At 45.2% G+C, this 26,522-nt stretch overlaps 1 protein-coding gene across 1 annotated transcript; it reads right to left on the bottom strand.

The window, feature by feature from the left end:
* Positions 1–896: 896 nt before the first annotated feature.
* ARC (activity regulated cytoskeleton associated protein) lies at positions 897–3,521 on the bottom strand. The gene has a single exon (XM_082044995.1). The coding sequence runs from the start codon at positions 2,996–2,998 to the stop codon at positions 1,784–1,786; it is 1,215 nt and encodes a 404-aa protein (XP_081901121.1). The 5' UTR covers positions 2,999–3,521; the 3' UTR covers positions 897–1,783.
* Positions 3,522–26,522: the final 23,001 nt, after the last annotated feature.

The following is a 26,522-nucleotide window of genomic DNA, read 5'->3' as shown; positions in this document are numbered from 1 at the left end:
TGAATCAGCAAGTGCAAGATACTGTGCTGTTTGGAAACTCTTCCCACTCATTGTCCTTTATTTCCTTTCAGCTGGCTCTCCCTTCCCCTTTCACCCAAACCCTAATCTGCCATTTGCAATGCTTCATGTCCAATTGCAGGTATATATTTTTTTTTTTATTTTTGCAAGGTTCCTACTCGATGGGCTATGGCTAATTTAGGTCTGAGGGGTTCAGAGAGAAGAATGTCGGAGAGTTGCCTTACCTTTAGCCTCTTGGAAGGAGGCACGCCAAAGGCCTTCTGAGCCACCGGTGCTACATGTCACTGCTGTAATAGTGGCAGGGTCATCCCAGGGACACTCCTGTTGCTGCATCCCTGCTGCATCTCTTGCAGAAGTGTTGCTTTTTTTTTGGTCAGGTAGTGAATGCAGATGATGCTCAAGCTGTGTCCAGCCTAAAAAAGCTTTGAAGAGCCAAACTTCCTGAATATGTCTTACAGCAGTTTCATCTCAAAGTCCTGCCATCAGATGGAATATGTCACAGAGTCCAAGTCTGTCTCCATCCACAGCAAGATGTTGTAGAAAGTTTTTTATGAACAGACAACCCTCTGTCCTCAGGTGTTCCAGGACAGGGTTGCTGGGCTTTCTAAGAGCATTTTAAGTCTGTCTGTGTGAGCAGAAACTCTTTGTTGTGATGCACAAGCTGAAACTGTGCTGAGACACATAGTTCTTCTCTTCTTCACTTCTTTTTTGCTTTTACATGGCAAAAACTCCCGTTGGCTCCACACATCAGCATGGACTCGATTTGCTGCTCTGGGGATATTTTGCTCTGGATTTAGGATGTGTTTGTTTGTTTGTTTTCATACAAAGTATAAGGATTTATTTCCCTTACTTCCCCCCCACCCTCTCAAAGTAGCTCTGGTGCCTCCTCTCTCCACATTGGCACCCTCTCTTCTCTGAATGGAGGCAGGCTGCCCCTTCAATAAATGAGCTCAGAATTTAATTTGAAACTCTGGTTCCTGCTGAATGCACAGTATAATGTGCAGAGAAAGGGTGAAATTTGCCTCTGCACAGCAGTGGCCTTGATTGAAGTGAGCAGAATCTAAAACAAGAAGTAAACTGGTAAGAGCCTCTTGAGAGGAAAAATGTTAAAGCAGGTATTAGGTGCAGTGAAATGAAAACCACTAAAAATAATCCAGATTCTTGAAAGTTTTCAGTCCCTGAAATAATAAGATTTCTTCTAAAAAAATAAATAAAACTTATTTAATCCTTTGGAGCAAGTAAGAACAGGAGATTGACAAGTGAATAGAAACCCAGTGGTAAATCAGAAAAGGGCAGGGGTCAAAAGAAAGATGTCTCCTCATGATAGGGACACATCTTCAGAAGAGGGATGAGAGAAGGAGTAGGAAAGATCCAGATAGGTAGGAACCCTCAGCCTATTGCTGCACTCATTTGAAGTCCTTGAAAGCCACCAGCGTTAAGCGGCTGCCTCTGAAGTTGGGAATTGTCTCTAGTTTCTTCTCAGGGATCTCATAAAATTGTCCCATTCCCCACAGTGGTGCAAGCAGCATCTCCAACACCACCGTATTGCATGGCTCAAGTGAGGTGGGCAACCACATCCTAAGGTGCCTCTCCCCCACCACCTCCCTCCCCCCACAAGCAAAAGTTAATTCTGCTGCTATGGGCTGTTAGACTGAGCACACCTCATGTCTCATCTCAGCCAGAACCTCTCTCCAAAGAGAAGCTTCCTAAATACTCCCCCTTCTCCCTTTCATGTAACCCAGACTGCTGCCTCCCTTGGACTGGCTCATATGACAGTAGCTGGTGGGCTGGGGGGCTCAGGTTGAGTCCCATTGCTCGGCACAGGACTGACAGTAGTTGAGGGAGGCACGCTCTCCACAGAATCTCCTGATGGAATCTCAGGGGTCCTCTGTGGGCTGGGCTCCTCAGAGTGGTCCATGTTACCTTGGACTTCCTTCCCTCTTTGGATCAGCTGCTCTAAGGTTTTGGGCAAGGGGTAACTCAAGAAGCGCTTCAGTTTGGGCTGGAGGGTGCCTACCACATACTGGATAATTTCCTCCTCATCTGCATCAACATAGAGGGTCTGATATAAGTCTCTCTTGCGCCAAAGGAACTGGTCCAGGGGCTCTCCCTCTTTCTGAGGCAAATCTAGCTCCCTTTTGATAGCATCCCTAGTCAGAGTGCCCTCACTGTACTGCAGGAACTCCTTCTTGAACTCGACCCAGTTCTTGACAGAGTCCTGCTTGTATTCCCACCACTTTTTAGCTGGGCCATTCATGTGGTTTTGGATCTGAGACAGCCAGTACTCCTCTGTTCCACCTACCTGCTTTAAGTATTCCTCCAAGTGGCTCAAGAACTCCCTGGGATCCTCAAAGACCTGGGTCTCCACCGGGGAGGCTGGAGCATCCTCTGACACTGAGACCCACTGGTAGGAATCATGGGCCTGGGGGATGCTGGGGACCTCCCCAGGAGGAGGGGTCAGTGCATACATTTGGCTCATATCAAGGGCATAATCATAAATCTCCCCCTCACTTGGCCTTATCTCTGGGCCTCCCACCCCAACAGACACAGTCTGCTTGCCATGGTCCCCGGGGCAATATTTGCCTCCCATGGACTCGAGACGGTCTGCCCACTTCTCCAGACGGAAAAAGACCTCCTTCCAAACATTCATCTCCCTTTTGACCCACCTCTCCAGATGGGCAATGGTTTCCTGGCATCTGGCCAGGCAGGCCTTGATAGACTTCTTCCATCTTTGGTTATCAGTTGGGACATGGTCCTCTAAGTTATTCTCTAACTTCCCCACTGATTTCTGCAAGCCTTTCAGCTCGCGCTCCACCTGCTTGGAGACCTCAGACAGGAGGTGTCGGTGGGTCCTCCTGACATGCTCCAACATTTCTGCCCTGCATTTCCCTATCTGCAAGATCACATTGGGCTTGTTGGCCACTCCACGGTGCCCCTGGTAGGAGTGAATGCCCGCATTGGTGACATTATCCAGTTGCATGGCTCCTACCGTGCAAGTGTCAAACACAGAAAGAACTGGGTTGTAAGCCCTAATGCTAGAGCTAGCTCTCAAAAACCCCACTACAACACTTCCCAAAAGACACACAGAGACTTCTAAACCCCCCTCAAAGGACTTTTCAACACAAACACAGCCAAATCAAATATCACCACAGAGCGAGCTGTTCGGTCCCGGGGATCCCAGAGAGAGTTGTAGGCAAATTTCTCCCGATGTGCAGCTGGAAATGCTGGTCTCACGTGCTCAGGGTGTCCCAGAGAGAGCCAGGATCTTCCAGAAACAAGGAGAGGAGTTGGCTAAGACATCCAGCCCCGCACGCGTGCCCGCTACCTGCTTGTCCGGAGCTGAGAATCTTGAACAGTGGAAAGTCCCCGCTGGAGAAAAACACACAGAGATGCACACAAGAAGCTGGAAGCTGCTGCTGCTGCAAAGAAAATCCTGGTGATTTCTCCTCTGGTAAACTTGTCGAGTCGAAAAACGCTTTCAGTAGAGATGCAAAGAGCTGCTTCTCTTCCCTGCCTGAACTGCCACTAGTCCAGGCTCTTCCATCTACTTATACCTCACACAGCTCAACATGTGGGTGGTGCTCAGCCTCCTCTCGCACTCTCAGAGCAGCGTTCATTGGAGGAAAACCGAGGCCGGTGTCTGTGGCAACCCAGATCCTGGCAGCCTCCCCTCGCTTCCCACCCCCTCGCTCACGCCCCCAGACTCGACGCGAGAAGCACTTGAAAGGTGCTGGAGACAGTTGGGTAGATGGATGAGTAATCGCACCTTCCGCCTTTCAGATTGCAGGAAAAACACTTATTCATTCCACAACTATTTACTCAGCAAGGTCATCATTAGCGTGCTTTCCCTGGCAGGGACTCACAGTGGGGGGACATGAGGAGGAATTCAGCGTGTCACACCAAGACAGACGCCCACGGGCCCCCCGCACACCCTCACATGCATTTGACACACACACACAGTGAGCTCACTCCTAATGCAAATGCTTGGAAATGGTGGTAAATCAGCAGGAAAAAAAGGCGGCGGGGGGGGAAAGAGAGGGGGAAACACTCAAAGGAGTGATTTCAGTACAAACTGGAGCACTCTGGACTTTCTAAAGCACTGGTAGGTGGGAGTCATCCCCACTGCTTAATTGCACCAGACCAACCACTATCTTGGGAATATTCAGTAAGGGAGGGGGACGGCATCCGAGTTTTTACACCAAATTAAATCCGCCCATCAAAAGCCTGTTCCGTACTTAGCTTGAATCAGATGGTTAATCAGTTAGCCAACCCACAAGCGCAGATGAAGCTACATTTGTTCTTTGCTCTCGACAAAGCAGGAAAAGCCAACCATAAAAGGAGTCTCCGGGTCTTATATAAGCCAGAGATAAAGGATTCCCTAATCCTAGAGAGTTCCCTGCTGGAACACCCTCAGAGAGGTGCTGAGGACAGCCGAGGCTTCTCACCCTCTCCCAGTGACAGTGACCGGAGGCAGTGGGATGCTGATTCATTAATATCACCTACAAATGGGATTTAAGACTGATTCCAGCAGGGAGATGCCTTGCCTGCACTCAAGGCGGTGGGCAGTGTGCCAGGGAGTCTTTGGATGGGTCCCTGCTCCCCCAGCTCGTGGTCACGGGTTTCTTGGTGGGACTGCAGCCAGCCTGCTAAAAGCAAAATGCAGGGGAGATGGATGGTTTTTCAGTGAAGTCCTGCTGAAAGGACATCTCTGTGACCCCATGTATTTGGTTGAAACAGAGTCCTTTTAGAACAAACTGGTGGGACAGGAGTCATGACTCCCTTTCCCCCCCATATCCATGTAGGAAGGCACACGTCTGTTCCTTACCACGTGATGGCACATAGGCAAACACTACTGCCGTATGGCTCTCAAGAAACAGGAGGATTATTTAGGGCAGGAGCAAGCTGGCATAGAAGGGCTGCATGGTTTGGTTGAAGGTGGGGAGTGACAGTGAGTGGGGAAGGGGACAAAAGCTTTTGAGGGTGTAAATGCAGGTTTTCCAATCCAGCAGACTCTCCCTATGCCACTTCATCCCACACACATCATGATAATGATATGACTGGCAGAGAGCTATGTCCTCAGCCTTGCTTACTTCTTCGCTTTCACCCAGCTTACCTGAGCATGAGATTTTTCTGCATCTTTGTGATTAGAAAGGGTCAAATATCAGTCATCTGAGGGTTTGGGACAGATCTGAAGCTTTTTTTACTGCAGTCTCTAGAGAGTCTGACTTAAACCTGTATTGCCAGTAAGAAATTGTAGGAATTGGGAGAGATTGTGCAATCTCTGTATCTCTGGATTAATGCAAAGATATTCTCCAGGAAGTTTTTTACCAAGGATAGCCAGAAACAGCCCTTATGACATTACCAGTAGATGGGGACAAGTTATAGACTGGATTTAATTTTGCAAGGTGAACTGGTTTTGACTTCAGCTTGTCCCATCGAATGCCAGAGGCTGGGATGAACTGGCTATAAAACCTTCTCCACCAAATCTGTCTCTTTCTAGCCCCTTCTACCTCTCTTTCCTTCCCCCTTAGTTTTCTGTGTGAGGGGATCCATCAAGCTGTGAATGGCCTCATTCAACACGTATGTCTGGTCATAGTATTTCAGGATTATTAAGGCTGGGAGGGATAATGGGAGGTTTCTAGCTCAACCTCTTACTCTGAGTCAGCTATTGGGTCAGACGAGGTTTTTCAGGTTTTAAATATTGAAAACGCCAGGGATAGGGATTGCACAGCAATCTGCTCCACTGCATGACTAAGAGGCAAAACGTTTTTCTTTATAACCAAACTGTCGTGTTTCAATTTATGCCACATCAACTACCTCTATGAAGATGCTGGCTCTATGTCCTTGATAACCTCCCCACAGGTATGGAACACTGCTGTTAAATCCCCTCTAAACCATCGCTTCTCCAGACTGGACAAGCCCTAGTCCCACACCAGGCACCAGGGAAGTGCTCTAGGCTTGACCATCTCAATAGCCTGTGCTGAACTCGTTCCAGTTGATCAATGTCTTGTACTAAGGGGCCTAAACCTAGCCGCAGCAGCTAGATGTGGTCTAATAGGCCCTGAGTAGAGGGAGATAATAATTTCCATTGATCTTCTAGCTGTACTCATGCTCCCACAGTCCAGGATACGTTTTTTATCTGCCAGGACACGCTGCTGGATCATACTCCTAGGTTCAGGGACTGCCAGGGACTCCTTCTTTCCATGCACAAGATTTGTCCTTGCTTAATATCATCAGGATTCTGTTGGGCTTTTCCTCCAGCTTGTCCAGGTCTCTAGGTTCACCTCATTCAGCAACCTTTCCACAGATGTCTCCTCCTAATCTGTGTGCTGTTCTTCTGTGGAGGTGGTGGGGGAGACAGGAGAGGCGAGGAGGAATGAGGGTTTTCCTTCTGGACCTGCTGGGGAACGACTTGCTGATTAAGACACAGCAATAAGCATTTTCATTGTATTTCTAATTAAAGTAAGGTGCGTGGGTAGAAGAGGAGGAGGGAGGGGAGCCGGAAGCAAAGGGAGGAGGGAGATGTAGAGTGCTGGGAGCTGACAGGGAGAGGCAATTTGAGGCAGACAGACAATTTCTGTGCACAAAGAGACAGACGGGCATGGAAGGACAAGAGCCATAGACTGGGGCAGGCTGGGGAGGACACTTTTATAGCCACAGTAGCTTTATCCCAGGGCTTCACAAAGAGGCAACCAGAATTCTATTGGATTCTGCCTGGCCTCAGGGGACCTGGAAATGGGATGGATGGAGAAGACTACAGGGCATGTGGCCCTCTGGCTGGCCACGGGAGGTCCAAGACAAGAGTGGGGCAAGAAGACTGGAAAGAAAGGTGGGAAGTGAGTATGAGGGAGGAAGAAAAAGGGTGATCAGTAAGGAAGGATAGTTTCCTCCAAAACAGCTGAGCAGGAGCAGGGAAGGGAGAAAAAACAGCAAAAGCCACATCTCATAACTCAGCAGAGATGGCGTCAACGTGGGTTGTCTCCCTAGAGCTTCCTGAACAGTTTTAAGTCACACTAGATTAGGATCAGATTAAAAAATAAATAACTAAATAAAAGAGGAGAGAGAAAGAGAAAAGCCAAGAAGACTAATTACAGACAGACAAAAGGAGAGTGTAGCAGTGAGTAGCAACAGAAAACCCCACTGAAGGGAGGAGGACCTAATGAAAGGGACACTGAGTCATAGCCAGCACTGGCACCTTCCCCAGTGCTGTCACAACAGTGCATTGCTGGGGACATGAGCACCCAGAGACCGGTGGCCCTTGCCCCTTGCAGCCATTCAGGATGCAGGTTTTTGCTGCACCTCGCCTTAGACCAAAACTTGATGGGGTTTGGGTTGCTTTTTTTGGTTGACAACCCTTTGCCACCTCATCTGGATGACTGTTTTGCTCAGATCTACCTTATGGCAAGACATGACACTTCTTGGAGATGAGCCTGAGCCAGATGAACCTGGTGGGTGAGCGAGAAGCAGGAGATCCCAAGGCTTCAGAAAGTTGATGGTGCAGCTGAGTTGTGTTGCTTTTTAGTGGCTTATGCTTGAAAGAGCTCTGCTAGATACTGTTTTATACTTCTGTGATGCCAGGGTCCCTTCCCAATTATGTGTTCCAATATGCACTGTGTTCCTTCTCTGAATCGCTGTCTGGAGGACCTTGTCTTTCACAATGGACTCTGCAAAGTACCTAAAGTGAGAAATCTGAAAACTGATGTGCAATTAATCCCACACTCTTGCAGGAAATAATTTTTTCTACTAATGAACAAGGATTTGCTGTGTTATCCTATACCTGCTGTGCTAGAATTTTCCCTTTCATTTCCAGAATTGCTTCTTCCTTCTACAGGAAAAAATAGAAAAACAATCAATCAAAAAGCCCACAAAACAAGCAAACAAACAAAAACACACACAAAATAACAAACAAACAAAAATAACAAACAAACAAACAAACAAACAAAAAAACAAACAAACCCCAACCAATCAAAAAACCCCACCACAATTCCCATCTTCTGCTGTCATGACCTTTCAGGTCCTATCAGTTCTTCTATAGGTTACTACACAAAGCTGGCCAGTTATTTGTTTGGCAGCAAAACCCTCAAGAAGGGAATAAAATTAAGAGAAAGGAAGGTGTAGGGCTTTTACATTTATTGAAAAAAAAAAAAAAAAAAAGAAAGAGCAAAAGAATAACACATTTAATTTACACCGTATGTCTCTATTCATCCGCCTCTATCACCGGAACACTTTATTGCATTGAAGCTGGCACTCATAACGCAGAGTTTCGCATTCAAAACACGGTTCACGTCAGTGGCTGCATTGTTCCTGGCCACCCATTGTCCTCCACGGCTGAGGCCCACACGTCACTTGCTGGGGGGGTGGGGAAGCAAGTGGGAAACTGAGGGCAGCCCACTATCAATATTAACAATAATCATAATAATTATTATCATTATTAGTGCCACTCCTGGTGTAGAGGACCCTGCAAGTTCTCTCCTTTTCTTCTTTTTCATCTGAAAAGCCCTGCTTTGTGGTGAAGATAGAGTGCTTTGTTTTCAGACTAAAAATATCTTCTGTATTTTATAGGATTGTTCTCCCCTTGGTTAATGGGATGTTTGTTATTTTTGTTTCCTCACCAGGCTGAGGAAATGTTAATGAGATCATCCTTGTGCTTCATTTGCCTCCTCAAGACAGCCTGAGGCTAAATCAAGAAAGTCAAAGGAGGTGTCAGTATTTTTCATGGTAAGAACCCAAACTCTGCTGTTGGCTGTTATGACCCCCATGAGGTCAACACAAATATAAAGACATATCCAAATGAACTTCATTTTTCTCCTGTGTACATCGCTAGCAAGCTGGTAGAGTACCTTTATTGGTAGTAAAACAAGCTAGTTCTGTGTCAGAGGGCTTGATTAGTACCTGGTTTATGAAATTTCATCTGCCTTTATGCCACACATCTGAGTGCTGAATCTGGCCCAAGTTAGACCATACTCTTGACTCTTCCCACACTTGCCCCCTTTTAGGATGCCCCTCTAAGTGCTCTAGTGAAAATTCCCAAATTTAGTGGGGTTTTTTTAACTCCTCCTCAGTAGTAAATAATGCAAATCACAGGTCTGCTAAATAAGGAAAAGTGGTGGGGTGGCTGTGAAGCTCATAGCCCTGATTCATCTCTCCATGCATCTGGGTTGATGGAATCCCACCGGTGCAGGAGAGCTGTGCTCCTCACCCTCTGACAGGGCAATGTACTCATGACCCTCTAAGGACAACCTGCAGTCCATGGATCCAGTCACACCTTCTCCTTGCAGCCCTGGCTCTGCTTTTCCATTTCTATCTGGGTTTCATGTTAACATGAAGAGCACTGAGAGACCACAGCACAGAGGAGCACTGGGAGATCAGAGCCACACATGGGAAATAGGACATTACACTTTTTTTGGTGGCAGATTGCCGTGCTGTCAAACCATACCTTTGGTCATGTGGGGAGCTGGGGGAAGATGGGCAGTCATGTGTCTTTGGCAGTACCAGTCATTCACAGAGTGATAGAATCATAGAACCATAGAATCACTTTGGTTGGAAGAGACCCTTAAGATAATCGAGTCCAACAATGACGGGGAGCATGTGGCTCAGACAGCCCCACAGCTTTCCTGCTCCCGATCCCCAGAGATATCATTCTGTTCCCATGGGGTGAGATTCTGTTAAGCCTCTCCATCACTTTCTCAGCACCTGCACAGATTTTTTTCTCCTGGACTAGGACATGTAGGAGGGGCATTAGGGATGGTGGGATCTTGGTTTTCCATCAGTGAAGCTGGACTGGCTCATCGGAAGATTTCCAAGCTGCAGGTTCCCTGCTACGGGTGTTGGGGAGGAGGAAGCCATGGGAGATTGCTGTGACCATAACTGAAAATACTGCCTTGTTGAGGTTGTTAGTAGCCAGTCCCAGTGCTGTGGAGAATCCACCACAGCCCCTTTTCCACATCACATTACAAAGTCCTACCCCTCCTGTGCATGGCAACAGCTCTGTTCTCTTGAAGAAAAATGTCAGAGAAAGCTAAGGAGGGCTCAGAGAAATCAGGTCCAAGTTTGGAGGGGATGCAGTAGACTTTCTGCACTAGTATTTTAGATATCCTCCAAAATGCGCAACAGCAACAAAAACCATGTTTGTTTAGACACCTCCTTGCTAAACTCAAATTCCCTATTAGCTTCCTTCTGGCTGTTGCTCCCAGCCTGCGTTAGAGAACTCCAGATTCATAATGGGGACATGCTAAGCAGGATATTTTTCTGTATTCAGGTCCACATCCCTTCACCTGCAAATGTGTATAGTCTAGTCTTCTGTTCATCCAAAAATACTCTTCTCTGCCTGAACCATGGATCAATTGTTGCTTCACTGAATAGAAGGGCAATTTTTTTTTGTTCTCTTTAGGCACACATAAATCCCTTTAAATGTTTTATTTGCTCTCATTCATGCTGTAATGCCAAAACATGTTCAAGCCTGCCTATGCCAGTCTGCCTCGGATTTAGCCACATAGGTGTCTTTGTACAACACACCAGGCAGGTTCAGAGCCCTGTTCTGCCTAATTTGACACAAGGGTTTTAACCCAGGTCTCCTCAGTGCTGGGACATTCCTACAGGTAAAGGAAAAAACTAAATGCATTATTATAACTCATTTTGTAGATATTGTTTACTTGCTTGTTTCTAATAATGCTTGGACAGTGATTTCCATGCTCAGAGACCATGGACGTCAGCCATCAATGGTGGGGCACAGGGTGCTCTGTCTCTGTCTTAATAGGGATGTGTGTCTGGCTCTTTGTAATGGGTTCCACCAGGGCATCACAAATGGCACCAAAGGGTTGAACATTAGGAAAAATTTCTTCAACCAGAGGGTGCTGGACACTGGAACAGGCTCCCCAGGTAGGTGTCACAGCCCCAAGCCTGACAGTGGTGAATAAGAGACCGGACAATGTGCTTAGACACATGGTGGGAACTGAGGGGTTGTCATATGCAGGGACAGGAGTTGGACTTGGTGATTCTTGTGGGTGCCTTCCAACTCAGGACATTCTATGATTCTATGACACAAGACCTTTCCACGGTCACAGTAAGGCACAAGGCTGCTGCTCCCAGCCAAACTCATGTCTCTAAAGCTCTGTATGCTGATGTCTGTCAGTTCTCAGCTAGCTGCTCTCACAGTTACCATCAACACGAAGCCAAAAGCTAGGCCACCGCTCATCCATTTTTACCTTTTTTCAGCGTTTTCTCTTTCTTTCTCCTCCTTCTAGGCTGTTTCTCTTATTTTCTTCTGCCCCAGGCATCGGTCTTAACAAAGGATTTTCCCTGAGCATCCTTGCTTTCTGTTGCTAATCTCTCCTAGCCACAGGGAGCCACAGCTTGAGTCAGTGCAGGAATTGTGTCCCTTCAGCTCAAGATAACAACAGAGCAGCTGCCTCACAGGGTAATGGGAAGCCTGCATCACTAATAACAGAAAGGGTAATTTTAGGTCACTTCTGGAAGGAAGGGAGCCTCATTCAGAACATCCTCATCCCAGTCTAATTCAACCATTTTTTTCTATTTCCATTATTTAAGTCCCTGTAAATGAGAGATGGATAATTAGGGACAGCAGGGAAGCTCAGGGGAAACAGAGGAATGTGAGAAGCAAGCAGCAGACTGTACTAATTTCTTCTTTCCAAATGCATGAGGCCCCAAACATCACTAAAACACATATTAGATCAGGGCTAGCGGGAGCTGGGGAGTGAGCTGCTGTGTAAAGCTCTGCAGGAGCTTTTCCTTCCCCCCAAAAACTTGGGCACAGTGCCACAGCTCCCAGGTACATCATTACCCCCACACTGAACACAACTGCTTGGTGGTCCCAGGCTGGAGGTCGCCACATCTGTGGGAGCAAAGCACCACAGAGGCTTTACATTTCTGCACTTGAAAAGGTGTGCATTTGGGAACATGCCAAAAAATGGTGGTCTTAGGTGGAGGTGCATGTGTAGGTCCTATTTAGGGCTTGAGACCTACAAGGTCCATGGGGCAGGGGCTGCATATCCCCCATCAGGTTCAGTTTGCTCTGAGACAGTGTGAAGAGGACGAGGATAAGGATGGAGACACCCTTTAAGGACAAAGGATTAAGATACTTCAGTGACAGAAGTGATCTTGACACCTGCCTTCTCCTTGCTAGTGCTTGCCCACATTATAGTGGGAATTTACTCAATCTCCCGTCTCCTCATGGAGTTTTTCTCTCAGGATGGCTGGTTTCATCTGGATGTAAGAGTGCTGAGAATGGAAGATTTTTCACCCACAGATGTGTTGGACCTCAGCAAGGCCAAAACTTGGGAATTATAAAAAAAAAAAAAAAAAAAAAAGAGAGAAAGAATAAAAGAAAGGGGCATAGGGGGAAATAATTGGAGTCTGCAATTATAGCCATGGTTATTTAAGCCTGGTTTGAGTGAAAAGTCCCTAAAGAATGAAGAATGATTTTTTTAATGTCCCTCTGACATGACCTGGGGAAAGACAGTCCTGCTGTGGGGCCATGGGGATGGGACAGGCAGCACTGCCCAGTTCCAGAGCTCCTGATTACAGGTCAGTGGATGCTGAGAAGGCAGTGGCAGCTCATTCCCAGCACAATAGGATTTAGTTCTCCATGGGTCTTCACAGGAATGTTGCAACAGGGAGAGGGAGAGATCTGGGGGGGGGTTGCAGTGCCATCTAGCCAACCTCGTCAATGCTTCCCTGCTGATCACTGCCATTTCTCCCCATTTGACACAAACTGTGGCCTCGTCACTGACCTTCTCAAAGAAACCCCAGACTACTCTGTGGGGGAGGCTGTGGTGTCCGGAATTTCCCACCTCACACCCCCATTTTCTGTCTTTTTCAGCAGTCAGGTTTGTCTGCCGGGAGGAAGGGGAGGGAAAGGCAGCAGCTCCATATTAATGGGTTCCTTAACGAGGAGCTTGGCAGAGGTCAGTATCCATCCCTGTGGCTGCCTGAAGTGCCCTGAGCCGTCCCTGGATGACACATCGAGGCGGGTGTGTGTGTGTGGGAGAAAGGGGTGCGTGGGAGCAGGGAGAGGGGCAGGTGAAAGGGATGAGCAGCGTCTGTGTCAGAGAGATTGAATCTGCGGCACGCTCCTGCCTTTTCTCCACCTGCCTGTGAACAGGGAAGGGAAACAATCTGCCGAGTGAGCTTTGCAGGGGGTGAAAATGGGTCAGGACAGCACCCCCGGGGCACTGTTAAAATAGGGATGTTGTGGGCATGGCTCCCTAAATGTGATGCGTACTCTGAGGAGGGGTTATAACCATTTTTCTTTCTCCCCAGGCTCTGCATTGGGGAGAGAATCCCTGCAGTGCTGCTTTGCTCAGAGACAGAAAAGCTCTCTGAAGTGATGCTTACGGAGTTTGTGAAGGAGGGGGAAACCCTAAGATTTAGAGTTTTGTGTCCCCCATGATGAACACAAAGCAACCCCCTTCTTCCCAGCCACTGTTTACTGTCCAAAATCCTCTAACACCCTCCTCATGTTTTACATGTGATGGATGTGCATCATTTGTCTGCTATGTCAAGTCTTGTGAGGGCAAGACAGTCTCATAGGGGTGTCCCCATATTTCTGTCAGCAGTCATGTAGGAAGCTGACTGGACACCAACCTCCAGCCAAAGCTTTAGTTCTGGACACCCTGGGTTTTAAAAACATATTTATCACTTATATTATTAACAAGGAGACTGTTGTTGTCCAGAATAGACATAGGGTACCCTTCCTGAGGAACTGCAGAAAGCCATGTTGACAACATCTTTCTTTTAACTAGGGCACAAACTGTTATTTCTTCACATCTGAAATTTCAAGTTCCACAGTGCTAACTAGCCCAGCGTATTCTGAAAGAGCTTTACTGTTTTTTCATAACTGATCAAACATCCATCGGTCTGGACCAAGGTATAGGCCTTCCAGTCTTAAATCTCAGAATATAAAGCCAAGGCCATGCGTCTCATATGTCACAGGAAAGCTCACACTATCTCCCTACTTAAGGATATTCAATCACACGCAAAAGACTGGGATCCTACAAGGAGTGACCAAGTCTTCTCCCACTTAGAACTGCCTGCTCAGTTGTTCACTTAGGACACAAGGGTCCAATTAAGAAGGGATCTGAACTCACATCACCCAGGCTAGCCACCCTGTTCATCCACCCTGGGAGTGCTTTACTTCTTTGTTTAGCCCCATAAACAGAGAGTTTCCTCATCAAGCCCTGCTAGGTCTGGATGTACTTGGTAGAGTGCAGAGGAAGCTATGGAGGCTCAAAAGGAAATTACTCAAGAGCTGCTACAGAGGGTCCTGCTTAATATCTGAAAAGGCACCTTCCCTTACTTCAGGGTCTATACAACCAGCACAGAACTTCTTCCTTCTTTCCTTCTTCCTCCCTTTCCTCCTTCCTTCCTTCCTTCCTTCCTTCCTTCCTTCCTTCCTTCCTTCCTTCCACATCCTTCCTTATCTCCTTCTCTTTCCAAATATTTGTGCAGATAGGCTGTGGCATTTAGAACAGCTAAAATTATCTCAAATATCTCCACTGTTTTCTTTTGTTCTCTTTTTCTTTCCATTTCTTTCCTTTCAGACAGCTGGAGTACATTCTTTAGACACTCTTTAAAAAGAAGAGAAAAGAAAAATGCTACCCCAAATACACAAGAGCTAGGACTCATGTAGCTTCAGTTAGGCTTTATTTAGAAACTTGGATTAAATGGATTATGTGAAAAATATGAAAAGACCTGTTAGTCCAGTCTTCATCCACAGGAAACAGGAGAGTAGTCTTACTCACGTAGTTCACCACAGTGAACCTTTGTGGTTCACAGGTCTGCTGGAGCTGTGGAAGAAAGGGCTAAAGGGTGGTGCTCTGATGTTGGGGTCACACTTGGTACTGTAAGGTAGGTACATCATAGTGCTGCTGTGCTCTGGGATGTTGCCCCTGCCTGCCCACATGTTCATCATAACAATATCTGGCCCTTTTTATTGACCCCTCAGCCTTGCAAATTCCCTGTCAATCTGTTCTGGGAGAGAAAATTCCTTCCCAACATCAAATTTGGCAGCTGCCTCATCCCTGTGCCTGACAGCATGAATCACCAGAGTTAAGTAACAAACCCATTTATATATCAAGATACCATCACTGTCCAAGCAATCATTCTTATGCTTTTCAATGTGAAGCCAATTACTGTGGATTCTGCCTATCTCTCATCTTATTCCCCCTCTTTTGTTCCCTAGTTTTCCTCCCAGTAACTTCTGGATGTTTTGCAAAACAGAGAAAAACTTCAGAAGGGGGCTGGGATGCTAAGTAGATTTGGAAAATACTTCCCAACTCTCAAGAAGGGTTGTTTACTACTAATTTTGTGAGTTTCTGGGAAACCTCTCAGGGAATCTCACCAAAGCGTGTTTGGCAAGAACAAACGGATTGCTAATGAGATAGTGTGCCACCTGGTTTGTGTATTATTATATACCTACATACCCCCACACAGTTTAATGCACCTGTTATTTTTACAAGAGTTTTCTTAGTGTTGTTCTTCTGCCTCTTTAGTATCCATTTTATTACTCTGGTCTACTGACACTTATTTAAAAAGTGATTCCCGAGTGCATTTGGTTTATCCTTCTGAAAATGCGGTTTTGATGGGTTGAAATGGCAGTGGGTGATCCATCTTGAAGGAAAGATCTGGGGAAAACACAGTGGCCTGTGAGTTTGTAGAGGCAGAATTGGATCAGCAAATGTTATTTAGCCTGGGAAATACAAATGGACTTGTATGCTGAGGAAAACGCAGGACAGCAATATTCAGGAATTGGCACAAAACAAATCTAGGCTGAGACTTGTGTCTCTCAGTGCTCAGCTCCGAGACAAAACTCTCAGACTAGGTGTTCTCCTACTGTCTGGTCAGCCTGGGTCCATGCAGGACATAACTAAGGAGATGGCTATTTCCCTCTCTTTTCTGCACAGTAGCTGAGGTACCCTCACAAAGCTCAGAGAGTTCTGCCTCAAATACCTTCCTTTGTCTGACTGGAAACAAGAATTTGAGGAACACAGAGCCCTGCTTTTCCAAATTGCTCCATCACTCCGAGTGAAATACATCCAAGGTCTCTCAGGTCACTCTCTTTGTTTAAGAGTCACTGGAGCAAACACTAAAACATAGTTTTCTCAGAAAAGAGTGATTCAGACTTTGGTGGAACTTAAATGCCAGGTCTGGGATTCATTCTCACCAGGTCTCCCTACCAGTGAGTATTTGGGTATTTCACTACATGGCAAATTGCAAATTTTCACCTAGATCTGGATAATATCTCTTAGGCAGCAGTGGGACCACAACCTGCTTACTTCCATCCAATATATACACTTCAAGCTTAAGGGATACTGCATGTAAGGACAGAGTTGTTATTCATAGCCTGGATTCCTAAAAGCCAAACCTTAAATGAAAATTTTAAAGAAGCCCTAGTGACAACCTCCCTCCCCAAAGGATGGCCTAACAATTTCAGCATCTTTTAGACATCAGACTTAAGGAGAAAGGAGAAAAGGTCTATGTGAAAGGCATAATTTGGCAGCCAGGCTTCATTTACAGTATTTTTCAAAGATCTGTTGATCTCTCCAGAATAACAATTGAGTTATCTCAGGCCCCATATTCCATCCTCTTTAATACATCTCCTCAAAGCTTTTGTAGTAGGTAGCAAGCATCCATGGTCCCCTTTGTGTCATTATCTCATTTTTTCCCTAACATATTAAACTGCCACCAAAGACAAGATTGCAAACATAGTTTGTTGTCTACTGGAGCCTTATATTTCAGAGCTATTGCTGCTGCTGTTGCATATTTTGTAGATTTTTTTTTCAAGCAGGCCATTTTTGCTAATGGGCTCACTTGGAGGTCTGTTAAACTGCAGGGAAAATAGAGACAAGCAACCTTCCTGCTGGGAGACCTTTGCAAACCTCAAGCAACCTTTTTCAGAAACAGGAGTTCCATGTTCTTAATGAGATCATTTTCAGAAAAGTCTGGAAAAAGAGAAAGAAGAGAAAATAGCGACAGCAAAATAGAGATAATCACTAAAACTGCTTTTCAAGTAAACCAGAAGCTCACTCAGTGTAATGAGAGAGAAAAATGTCAAGAAACCTAAAGGAGGAACATGTGCTTTATTTGACACATCAGAGCCAAGTCAGTATGTGAAAAGCAATAGCATCTCGACCCTGCAGTTTTCTGTCACTCTCCTGGTGCAGATAGTTAGATTAAGAACAGAGAAATAGGACAAAATCCCATCAGTGATATAGTTTAGTGCCAGGAAATCCACACTGAAAACCAAGATTTATGACAAATCTGATGTGCTGAGTTGGGCAGAAAAGGTCAACCTTCTGCACTTCCATCTGGTTGATGTATTGACCCCCCATTAAAAAAAACTAAAAAAACCAACAGTGCACTCAGCAAGGAGTGATGAATCCATGCTGGCCTACTAAGGTCAGCTTCATGCTCTTGAGGTGCCTAGACAAGTCAGCTGTTGGGAAAATAACTTGGTGGTAGCTTTCTGCATGGATGTAATGTGATAACTTTTGAAAGCTGCATCTGGCTGATGCCAGATGGATACTTTAAAAAGCACAGACAGACCAGCCTTGAGTGACAGAAAAACTGGAAGAATGGTAAGAGAGGAGAGAAAGTAGGGACGGAGGGATCTTCTGTCATCTAACACGGCCAAAGCCTCAAACACCTGTGTGGGAGTAGTAGATCAAACAGTTGGCTGATGGCGTGAGACGACACCTCCAGAACACCTCTGCCCATCACGGCAATGTGGTTTAACAGGCTGACACTTTCCTGATGTCTCAAAAATCTAGGGTATGAGTATAAGGAGGTGCCAAAGAAGATGCGCAGAAGAACATCTAGCTTAAAATGCAGTCTACAACATGAGTTGGTACCTATACAGGAGTATAACAACAGAAAAAAATAATGTGGTGTTGTATCACCAGATACTCCCTTAATCTCGAGAGTTTTGTGGCTCAGGGACTGCATGAACCAAAGCAGATAATTTTGTATTTGCACACTCTTCATGGTCTTTTGTCTTCCAGTCATCTTTTAAGTGTCTGTACACTTTTGGGATCTGTAATATCCTGAGGCAGGGAGTTGCACAGATAACTAGATACTGTGTAAAAAACTACTTTTTCTTTGTTCTGAACTTAGCACTTAGAATCATAGAAACATAGAATGGTTTGGGTTGGAAAGGACCTCAAAGATCATTTAGTTCCAACCCTCCTGCCATGAGCAGGGATACCTTCCACTAGACCAGGTTGCTCAAAGCCCTCTCCAACCCAATTCAACTTGATAATTTCTACTGAAAACTGCTGCATCAGAAGAGACAATAACCAATGTATAGTGACTTCTCTCTAAATGCTATAATATCCTTCCATTTACTCTTTCTTTTTCCAGACTGAATAAACACAGTTTACATGGCCATTCTTGTTGCAAAAGTGACTTTATTCTCTCTTTCCACTGGTTAGTTTTTTTTTTCCACATCCTTCCTGGGACAGGGACTCCAAATCAAAACAGTATTCAAGATGTGAAATAGGAGGTTTTGCGGTAGGAATGAGGACAGTTGAGAGAGGACAACAGAGAACCTAGTGTATGAAGAACCCGTGCTATATAGTCATTCTTGGGGCAAAGGACACACAAGTGACCTGAGGAAACCACCAGAAGGAAGTCAAAGGTGAAGTACAAAGAGAAAGTTTCTGGCATAGGGGGCAAAGTGGGTATAGATATGGAAACAGGGACAGTCTCATTGAGGGAAATAAGTGTCATGGGGAAGGGGACTTTTCCAGCAGGAGATCATGGTGGCTGTATCTTTTTCATATTAGTGGATAGCTGTCACAGGAGTTCTCCCAGATCTCTGCATTTGCATAGTGCAGCACTGGACTGGACATGTGTGTGGTAAGGAAGAATTTTCCACATCTCTGACTCAAAACAAAAACAACACCTTCTAAAAGCAGCAATTTTGACCAGGCAGCCAGAGCAGTCATCCCAACTTCACTCCTCCTTCCACCTCATTCACTCCCCATACCAGAGCTGTCTATGCAGCTCTTTAGCTCTGAGTTGTGCCAGAAGGACAGGTTGAATTTCTCTTCAATGAGGGAAAGTCTAAGCTTTCAGCTTCTTCCATATGACACGTTAAACTGGCAACACAAGTCTTCCTTCTGACAACTTTGCTCATAGGCTTTCACTTGTGATGCTTTACCATCTGAATAAGCCAGCTTCCCAGAAATTCAGCTTCTAAATTTTCTAATTTAACTGAAATGTAGCACTTCTTTCAAGGCTTGTTCTTTACCAGATCCTTCATTTCATCATTTCCACCAGCACTGCTAGCATTTGCAAAGTGGTAGCATAGCTCTTCTTTCAGTAGGAATTTTGTACCCAGCTGAAGCTGGAGTATTTCTAGCAAGGCAGAGTGGGTTGTCAAATACCACAGTTCTCATGTTGGGATCATTTCTTCCTGTCTAAGGAAAGCTGGAGAGAAACAGAAGTGCTTTGGTTTCTGCAGTCACTTTCCTTGACAAGGAGAAAGATGGTGAAGCTAAAATGGGACAGCCACTATGAAGTATCTCCCCATGCCATTTTCAGAGACAGGACTACATGGACTGTTAATTTGACCTAGGAGTGCATATTTTCTTTTCCTGGTGACTGGTGCTTTTTAAAAGGCCTAAGAGCATTAAAGTCTTCATTACCAGGCTGAAAGATGTGAAATGGGTCAAGAAGAAAGTCTACAGTCCTCTGGAGCTATGGGACAGGTGGGATAGCCTAAGGTATCCCAAATAGTACTGAATATGTGTATTTAGGCAACCTGATTGGCCTTCTTTCAGTGGGATTGTGATGAAAGGCATGTTTCTGTTGCCTTCAAGACAATAGGCAAGTTGAACTCCACCCAAATCACAGAAGTTTTGGAAGTTTTCCTATTCTGGCTATCACTAGTCCCTCTCTGCTTTATTTGTAGGGGAACTGTTTCTGCTTAGCAGACTGAGAAAAAAGTCTGGGACAATAGTGAACTCAGGAGAAATACCTACAATGTCAAGAAGAAAAATACAGAATAGTCTTCCTGCTGTATTCTTCCAGCCCCTATCAAGCTGTAGATTAACAGCTTCTCAAACTGAGGAAGAAGAAAGCTTTTAGGATGATGCATGTGTAACACTTTCTGATGAAACTCACTTTCTGCATTTCCCTCATTGCTTCTGAAACCCTTTGTAGTCCAGCCATGCAGAAAGTCCTGTGGAACGCCTGGAGAGGAAAAGACTCAGGGCCATCTCATCAACACATACAAATATTTGAAGGAAGAGTATAAAGAAGATGAAGTCACACTTTTCTCAGTGGTGTCCAGTGGTAGGATAAGAGTCAAACTTCCATTGTGAATGGTAAAAGTCTGAGCCATAATTATGTTCCAACAGGTTTTATGAAAATTAGCACCACAGCAGGGCTGAAGTAGCTCAGCTGGGAGAGCGTTAGACTGAAGATCTAAAGGTCCCTGGTTCAAACCCGGGCTTCATCAGTGTTTTCTTGCAGTTTTCCATGGCCAGTGCTGGGCTCCTCAGTACAAGTGACACTTGGACATATAGAAGAGAGTCCAATGAGGGACCATGATGACGATGAAGAGACCGGAGCATCTTGTCTATGAGGAGAAACTGAAAGAACTGTTCAGCCTGAAGAAAACAAGGCTTAGGGGGAACCCTATCAATGTATATGAATAACTGAAGGAAGGATGCAAAGAGGATGGAGGCAGTGGTCAGACTTCTCAGTCATCTCCAGTGACAGGACAAGAGGCAATGGGCACAAACTGAAACACAGGAGGTTCCCTCCGGACAACAAGAAGTACTTTTTTACTGTGAGATTGACTGAGAACTGGGACAGGTTGCCTAGAGAGGTTGTGGAGTCTTTATCTTTGTGGATATTCTAAAGCTGCCTCAACACGGTCTTAAGTAACTGGTTGTCAGTGGCCCTGATTGAACAGGAGGTTGGACCAAATAACCTCCAGAGGTGCCTTCCAATCTCAATCATTCTGCGTCTATTAAACAGGGACAGTTTTACAATTCAAGGGCTTCAGCAGAAATAGCTATATAAAGGCTTTTTTGTCCCCTCAATCTTGAGCTGCCTGTTTCTACTCCTATGTAATGTACTGCCCCATAAAGAGGTAGTAGGGCTGGCCTACTGGCTTATGGTGCCATGCAGGAAATTGAAATTGTGATTTGGAAAAAAAAAAAAAAACCCAAAAAAAACACACCATCAAAAAGAGTGGTTTGAATCACAGCTGACCTTGAAGAAAATCTTCTTCTTAAAATTTGTCTTTTTATCAGCTGAAGAGTTCTGGTGTATCTACTTATTGCTCACAGGGAAACAGCTCCAGATGTCTGATGAACCTTTCTACCTTTTCCTGAACTAGTATGCATACACTGGCCTTTTTAAGATATTAGCATTCAATGTAGAGACACTCCAAAGAGTTCTACAACTGAGTAACTGTGTTTTCTGTTTTGCTCTCCATCCCTTTCTGACTAATTTCTGTTCTGTGGACTCCTTCAGGCAAACAGCAGAGACAAGACCTGAGTTGCCATTGTCCAAAAAAAAATGAACATTATTGATTTCTCAAAGATCAACACCAATACTCATCTGGTCTTTCCTCCATAATCACAGAATCACAGAAGCATTTTGGTTGGAGGAGACCCTCAACATCACAGAGTTTAACCACTAACCTAACAACTGTACTAAACCATGTCCCTAAGAATCTCATGACTTCCAGGGATGGTGACTCCACTACTTCCCTGGGCAGCCTGTTCCAATGCCTGATAACCCTTTCTGTGAAGAAATTTTTCCTAATATCCAATCTAAACCTCCCCTGGTGCAACTTGAGGCCATTTCTTCTCATCCTAATAGGACAGAGACCTCTCCTTTCTTCCTTTCATTCTCATGATGCTCCTTAACCTCTGGATGTAACACTATCAGATCCTGCAGCACTTCCTTGATGAGGATGTGAATAATGACTTGTGTGGAAGTCAGTGACATCATGACCTGCTTATGCCTTGAAAAGGTACCATGAGTCCCATTGTCTCTATCAACAGACACTACCCACTAGCAGGTAGGGTCAGAATATGCATTGCCCTCCTGCATGACTCAACAAATATTATAGACACTGACCCAGTATAGCCCTTTGCAGATCTGATGCCCTCATGTGAGACCCTCTGACTCAAGGATGCACTAGGTAGAAAATGGCCCTTTACTCCTACTGTCGATGCCTACATCTAAATTAGGGATGAGCTTCCTGGTCCTCAGATTAGATGAAAGCAGGTAAGAGCCCCCTGCATGCTCCATGTGCCGGATTAAATCATATCAAATTTAGTAAATGTCTTGGGCCTCCTTTTGTTATGAAAACAGACCTCAGGCAGTTTTTTTATGTACATTCCAGACATTTCTCTCAGGTTTAAGAACAGCTTACACACTGTGGCTGTGCTGAACTGCTCTGACCTCATCTACCACACTGGAGAAATGCAACCTTGAGCATCAAGGGCAGAAAGAAATCAGATAGTAGATAGATACACTGACTGTGAGTTAGAGAGCAGTGTGGTGACACAGGTTTAGCATTCAAGAGTCCTGCTAAACAATATTTTGGCCTGGTGTAGGACTCAAGGTTTAACAAGTGTGCTGGAATTCTAGATAAAGCCAGTGCTTGATCTTGAGCACTGCCCACTGTTCCTCCACACTGCTTACATTTGCCAACTCGTGCCCTCCTGAGCAATGTCCAGACACAGTTTGGCTATAGCAGGGAGCAGGAACCATTCCCAAGAGGTAGTTTTGACATCATAATCATAGAATAGTTTGGGTTGAAAGGAAGCTTCCAAGCTCATCTAGTCCAACCCCCTGCCATGAGCAGGGACATATTCACCCAGCTCAGGTTGCTCAGAGCCCCGTCCAGCCTGGCCTGGGATGTCTCCAGACATGGGGCATCCACCAACTCACTGGGCCAGTATCTCACCACCCTCAGTATGAAAGATTTCTTCCTTGTGTCTAGTCTGAATCTGCCCTCATTTATTTTAAAACCGTAATTAATCTATTTATGCTGAGACAATGGAGGGAAAAGATACTAACATCATGAAAGATGGGCCCTACCAGATGGCCTTTGTCCCATTAAGCAGGACAGACCAGTTGTATTTGCCTTTGGCACTATAACCCTCCCTAAAGAGGTCGTGGTGTTTCCCATCACCTCTCTCCTTGGTAGCCGGCCGCCAGCACCCTTACCTCAGGCAGTCTAGAGGGTCCTGCCATGTGAAGATAAGCATTTGGAGGAAAGTTTTATTATGGGTTGTTGAACAGATAAACCACAGCTAGTTCATGAAATCCCTTGAACTTAAACCAGTCAAAAGGTAAGAGAGATTTTTAGGGCTGAAAGAGATTTGGGAGGGGATATCATGTGCATTTACCCCCCTTTTACTCCTTCCTAGGTATCTGTTCACGGACAATATCAGAAGATGTGTGACCTAAGCAGCGGCTGTTGTTCACATGAAGGTGTTAGTGACTGCTGGGCTTGCTCCCCTCTAACATGGCTACAGTCCAGAACAAGGAGGTAGCTGTAATTAAATTGCTTTGGAGCCTGATCCAGAGCTGTGGGAAGGCAAAGGAAAGGTTCCTGCTGACACTAGTAATCAGGTCCCCATGCTCACAGTGCAGAACATAAAGAAATCCCCAGGGACCATAACACAGTGTTGCCAGAAGCAATGAGAGCAGCTTATTTGCATGTTCCTTTTCCTGATGACCTGGTCCCCTCCTGGCTGAAACAGCTTCAACCCAAGCCTCAGTGTCAAAAGTTGCCAAGTTTCCCTGTGTTTGGCTCAAAGAAGGGTTAAAAGCATCCCCCGTGTGAGGGAAGGCACGGGATGAATAACGGCGGTGGGCGGCAGGCAGCGCGGGGGCAGCTGCCCTGCCTGCACCTTCCCCCAGCCCACACACATCCAGCTGCCTCCTCTCACTGCTGTTCGGGTCCCTTTGGCATCGGAACCCCCACATTGATCAATCAGCACATGTCAAACCCTGATAATCATCCCTCCCTGAGCTCTTGTGAAGTGCTGCTCCAGCCCGCAGCTCTCCTCCACAAATACAGCTCTGCCAAGTACCCTTCAGCTCTGATTTTCTTCTTTTTTTCTATTGATCTCTGCCTCTTAATGCCTTCAGCCCCAATTTGCTGCTGCTGTCCTTCTCCCCCGTCTTCATGACATCTCTCTCCACCTTTCCTACCAAGAACGCTGGCACGAATCAGTCCGCACACATCAGCCCTGACTGCACAGCAGCAGAACGGTATCTCACTGCTGAAAGACCTGGAACTGCATGGAACGAGCAGGCAGATAAGTAAATGAGAAATACTCAGCTGGAGGTTAAAACCTTTTCTTCCAGGAAGAAAAAGAAAAAGAAAGAAAAAGAAAAAGAAAAAGAAAAAGAAAAAGAAAAAGAAAAAGAAAAAGAAAAAGAAAAAGAAAAAGAAAAAGAAAAAGAAAAAGAAAAAGAAAAAGAAAAAGAAAGAAAAAGAAAAAGAAAAAGAAAAAGAAAAAGAAAAAGAAAAAGAAAAAGAAAAAGAAAAAGAAAAAGAAAAAGAAAAAGAAAAAGAAAAAGAAAAAGAAAAAGAAAAAAGGAAAAAGGAAAAAGGAAAAAGGAAAAGGGAAAAAGGAAAAGAGAGGAGAAGAGAAAGAAGGAGAAGGAGAAGGAGAAGAAGGAGAAGGAGAAGGAGAAGGAGAAGGAGAAGGAGAAGGAGAAGGAGAAGGAGAAGGAGAAGGAGAAGGAGAAGGGAAGAAAAAAGAAAAATAAAAAACAAGAAAGAAGAAAAAGAAAAAAGAAAACAATAAGAAAGAAAAATGAAGACAAGGAAAAAAAAGGTAAATAGGAAAAGAATCCTTCAAGACATGCAGTCACTGTAGGATCAGGACTGGGTCTGTTAGTAGCCCTGGGAAAGTTTGCAGCTGAACTACTGAGTGGAGATCCCACCAGGGGTTACTGTATATGCACTGCTTGCTTAGTTGTGTTTTATGGGGTCAGACAGAAGACCCCCCAGACCTCTGATTTGCAGTAACTGTGAATCACTGCTGCAGTGTCAATACAGCTGCCCTGATGAAAAGGTCATGACAGGAGACATACATGTTCCCAGCATCTCCTTCTCTATTTTGCTCATCGCTTTTGTGATAGTTCACATTCACATGGAGTCCTTCTGCTATTGCTTTCTCTTTATGTTCCTGTAGGAACTACTGTAATATGTGGGCTAATTGGACTGCACGTCTGCTTTGTCCCCTGCTCTGCCAATGGCTACCTTGAGGACCAGGCAATTTTTCTATTTGTGCCTCAGTTTCCCCCATTAGAATATGGGGCAGAGTACTTCAAAGTCATTTTGGGAAGTGCTCTGTGATCTGACAGTGAGCAAGCCATGACAGGGACAGAGGCAAACAACACACCCAGACAATAAAAGACATTGCTAGCACTGAAGATTAATTTTCTAAATTACATGGCAGCTACAAGATGAAGAAAAGAAAGAATTATTATTTGGATGCCATGGGAGCAATAATCCTGTGATTACTACTCCATGCATAAAGACATTATAAGCCTCTGTTTGTGCTGCAGTGCAGAGCTCTTTGAGGAATAGCAGTGCTGTGCCATGAACAGAGAGCTTGTGTGCAGTTGTAAAGGTAACACATGCTTTCATGAACCTGTATAGAGTCCAGACTATGATGAAAATCACTTGTGATTGCATTAAGAGATGCATCCTGCAGTCCTTACAGCAATGAGTGTGCAGGAGCAGCCATCCAGACCTTCTGACAGCAAAATAGGTCTACATATGGTTAACCCTGCCCTTTCTCATTCCATCAGAGGGAGCCTGGGGTAACCAAGGTCTTTCCTTCATGAAATACCTAAATTAAATACCTAAAGCTGAAGAGAAGTTTTGCCCCAAAGAGCCTCAGGCAGCAGCCCACGACCTAGGAGTCAACCCTTGGCCATCTGTAGAGGAGTCCAGTTGTTCCTAAAAGCTCAGCTGAACAGTCAGCTTTACCAAAACCTGAGCTTAAAGCTGTAAATCCAACAATCCAACCCTGCTTCCTTTTGCAGAGGGAGCTGCTTGGGTTTTGAAAGACACGGGGTCCTAGTCCACCCAGTGAACATGATTTTGTGTGTAGCACAGTGTTAGTCTTTAGATATCAGATATGAGGACCAGGGCAGTTCTTGCATTCAGGTCATCCAGCAAAGCCCTGGGAAATTCAGTTAGGATTTCTTCTCTCTGTCTAAAGAGTGTCCAAAGATGGGGCTCAATCATGTGTCATGTCAAAAAAAAAAAAAAAAAAAAAAAAGAAAGAGGCAAAAATAGGCAAAAATTCGTCTTACAGCAGCTGTCCAGGACCTGCTCTGAACATTGAATGTTAAAACTGAAAATAACAATATACTTCTTGGATCCAGCTCAGTTCCTCAGATGTACTAAAGTAAATACATAGTCCGATGAAGGGTCTTGGCTTTAGTATCTATGGCTCATTAATTAATTGCAATTTAGATTGTTATTT

This window comes from Streptopelia decaocto (assembly GCF_964273445.1).
Source record: "Streptopelia decaocto genome assembly, chromosome: 2".
In the NCBI taxonomy this organism is placed as follows: Eukaryota; Metazoa; Chordata; class Aves; order Columbiformes; family Columbidae; genus Streptopelia; species Streptopelia decaocto.
The sequence above is the reverse complement of the archived record's forward strand: the minus strand, read 5'-3'. Positions and strand labels throughout refer to the sequence as shown.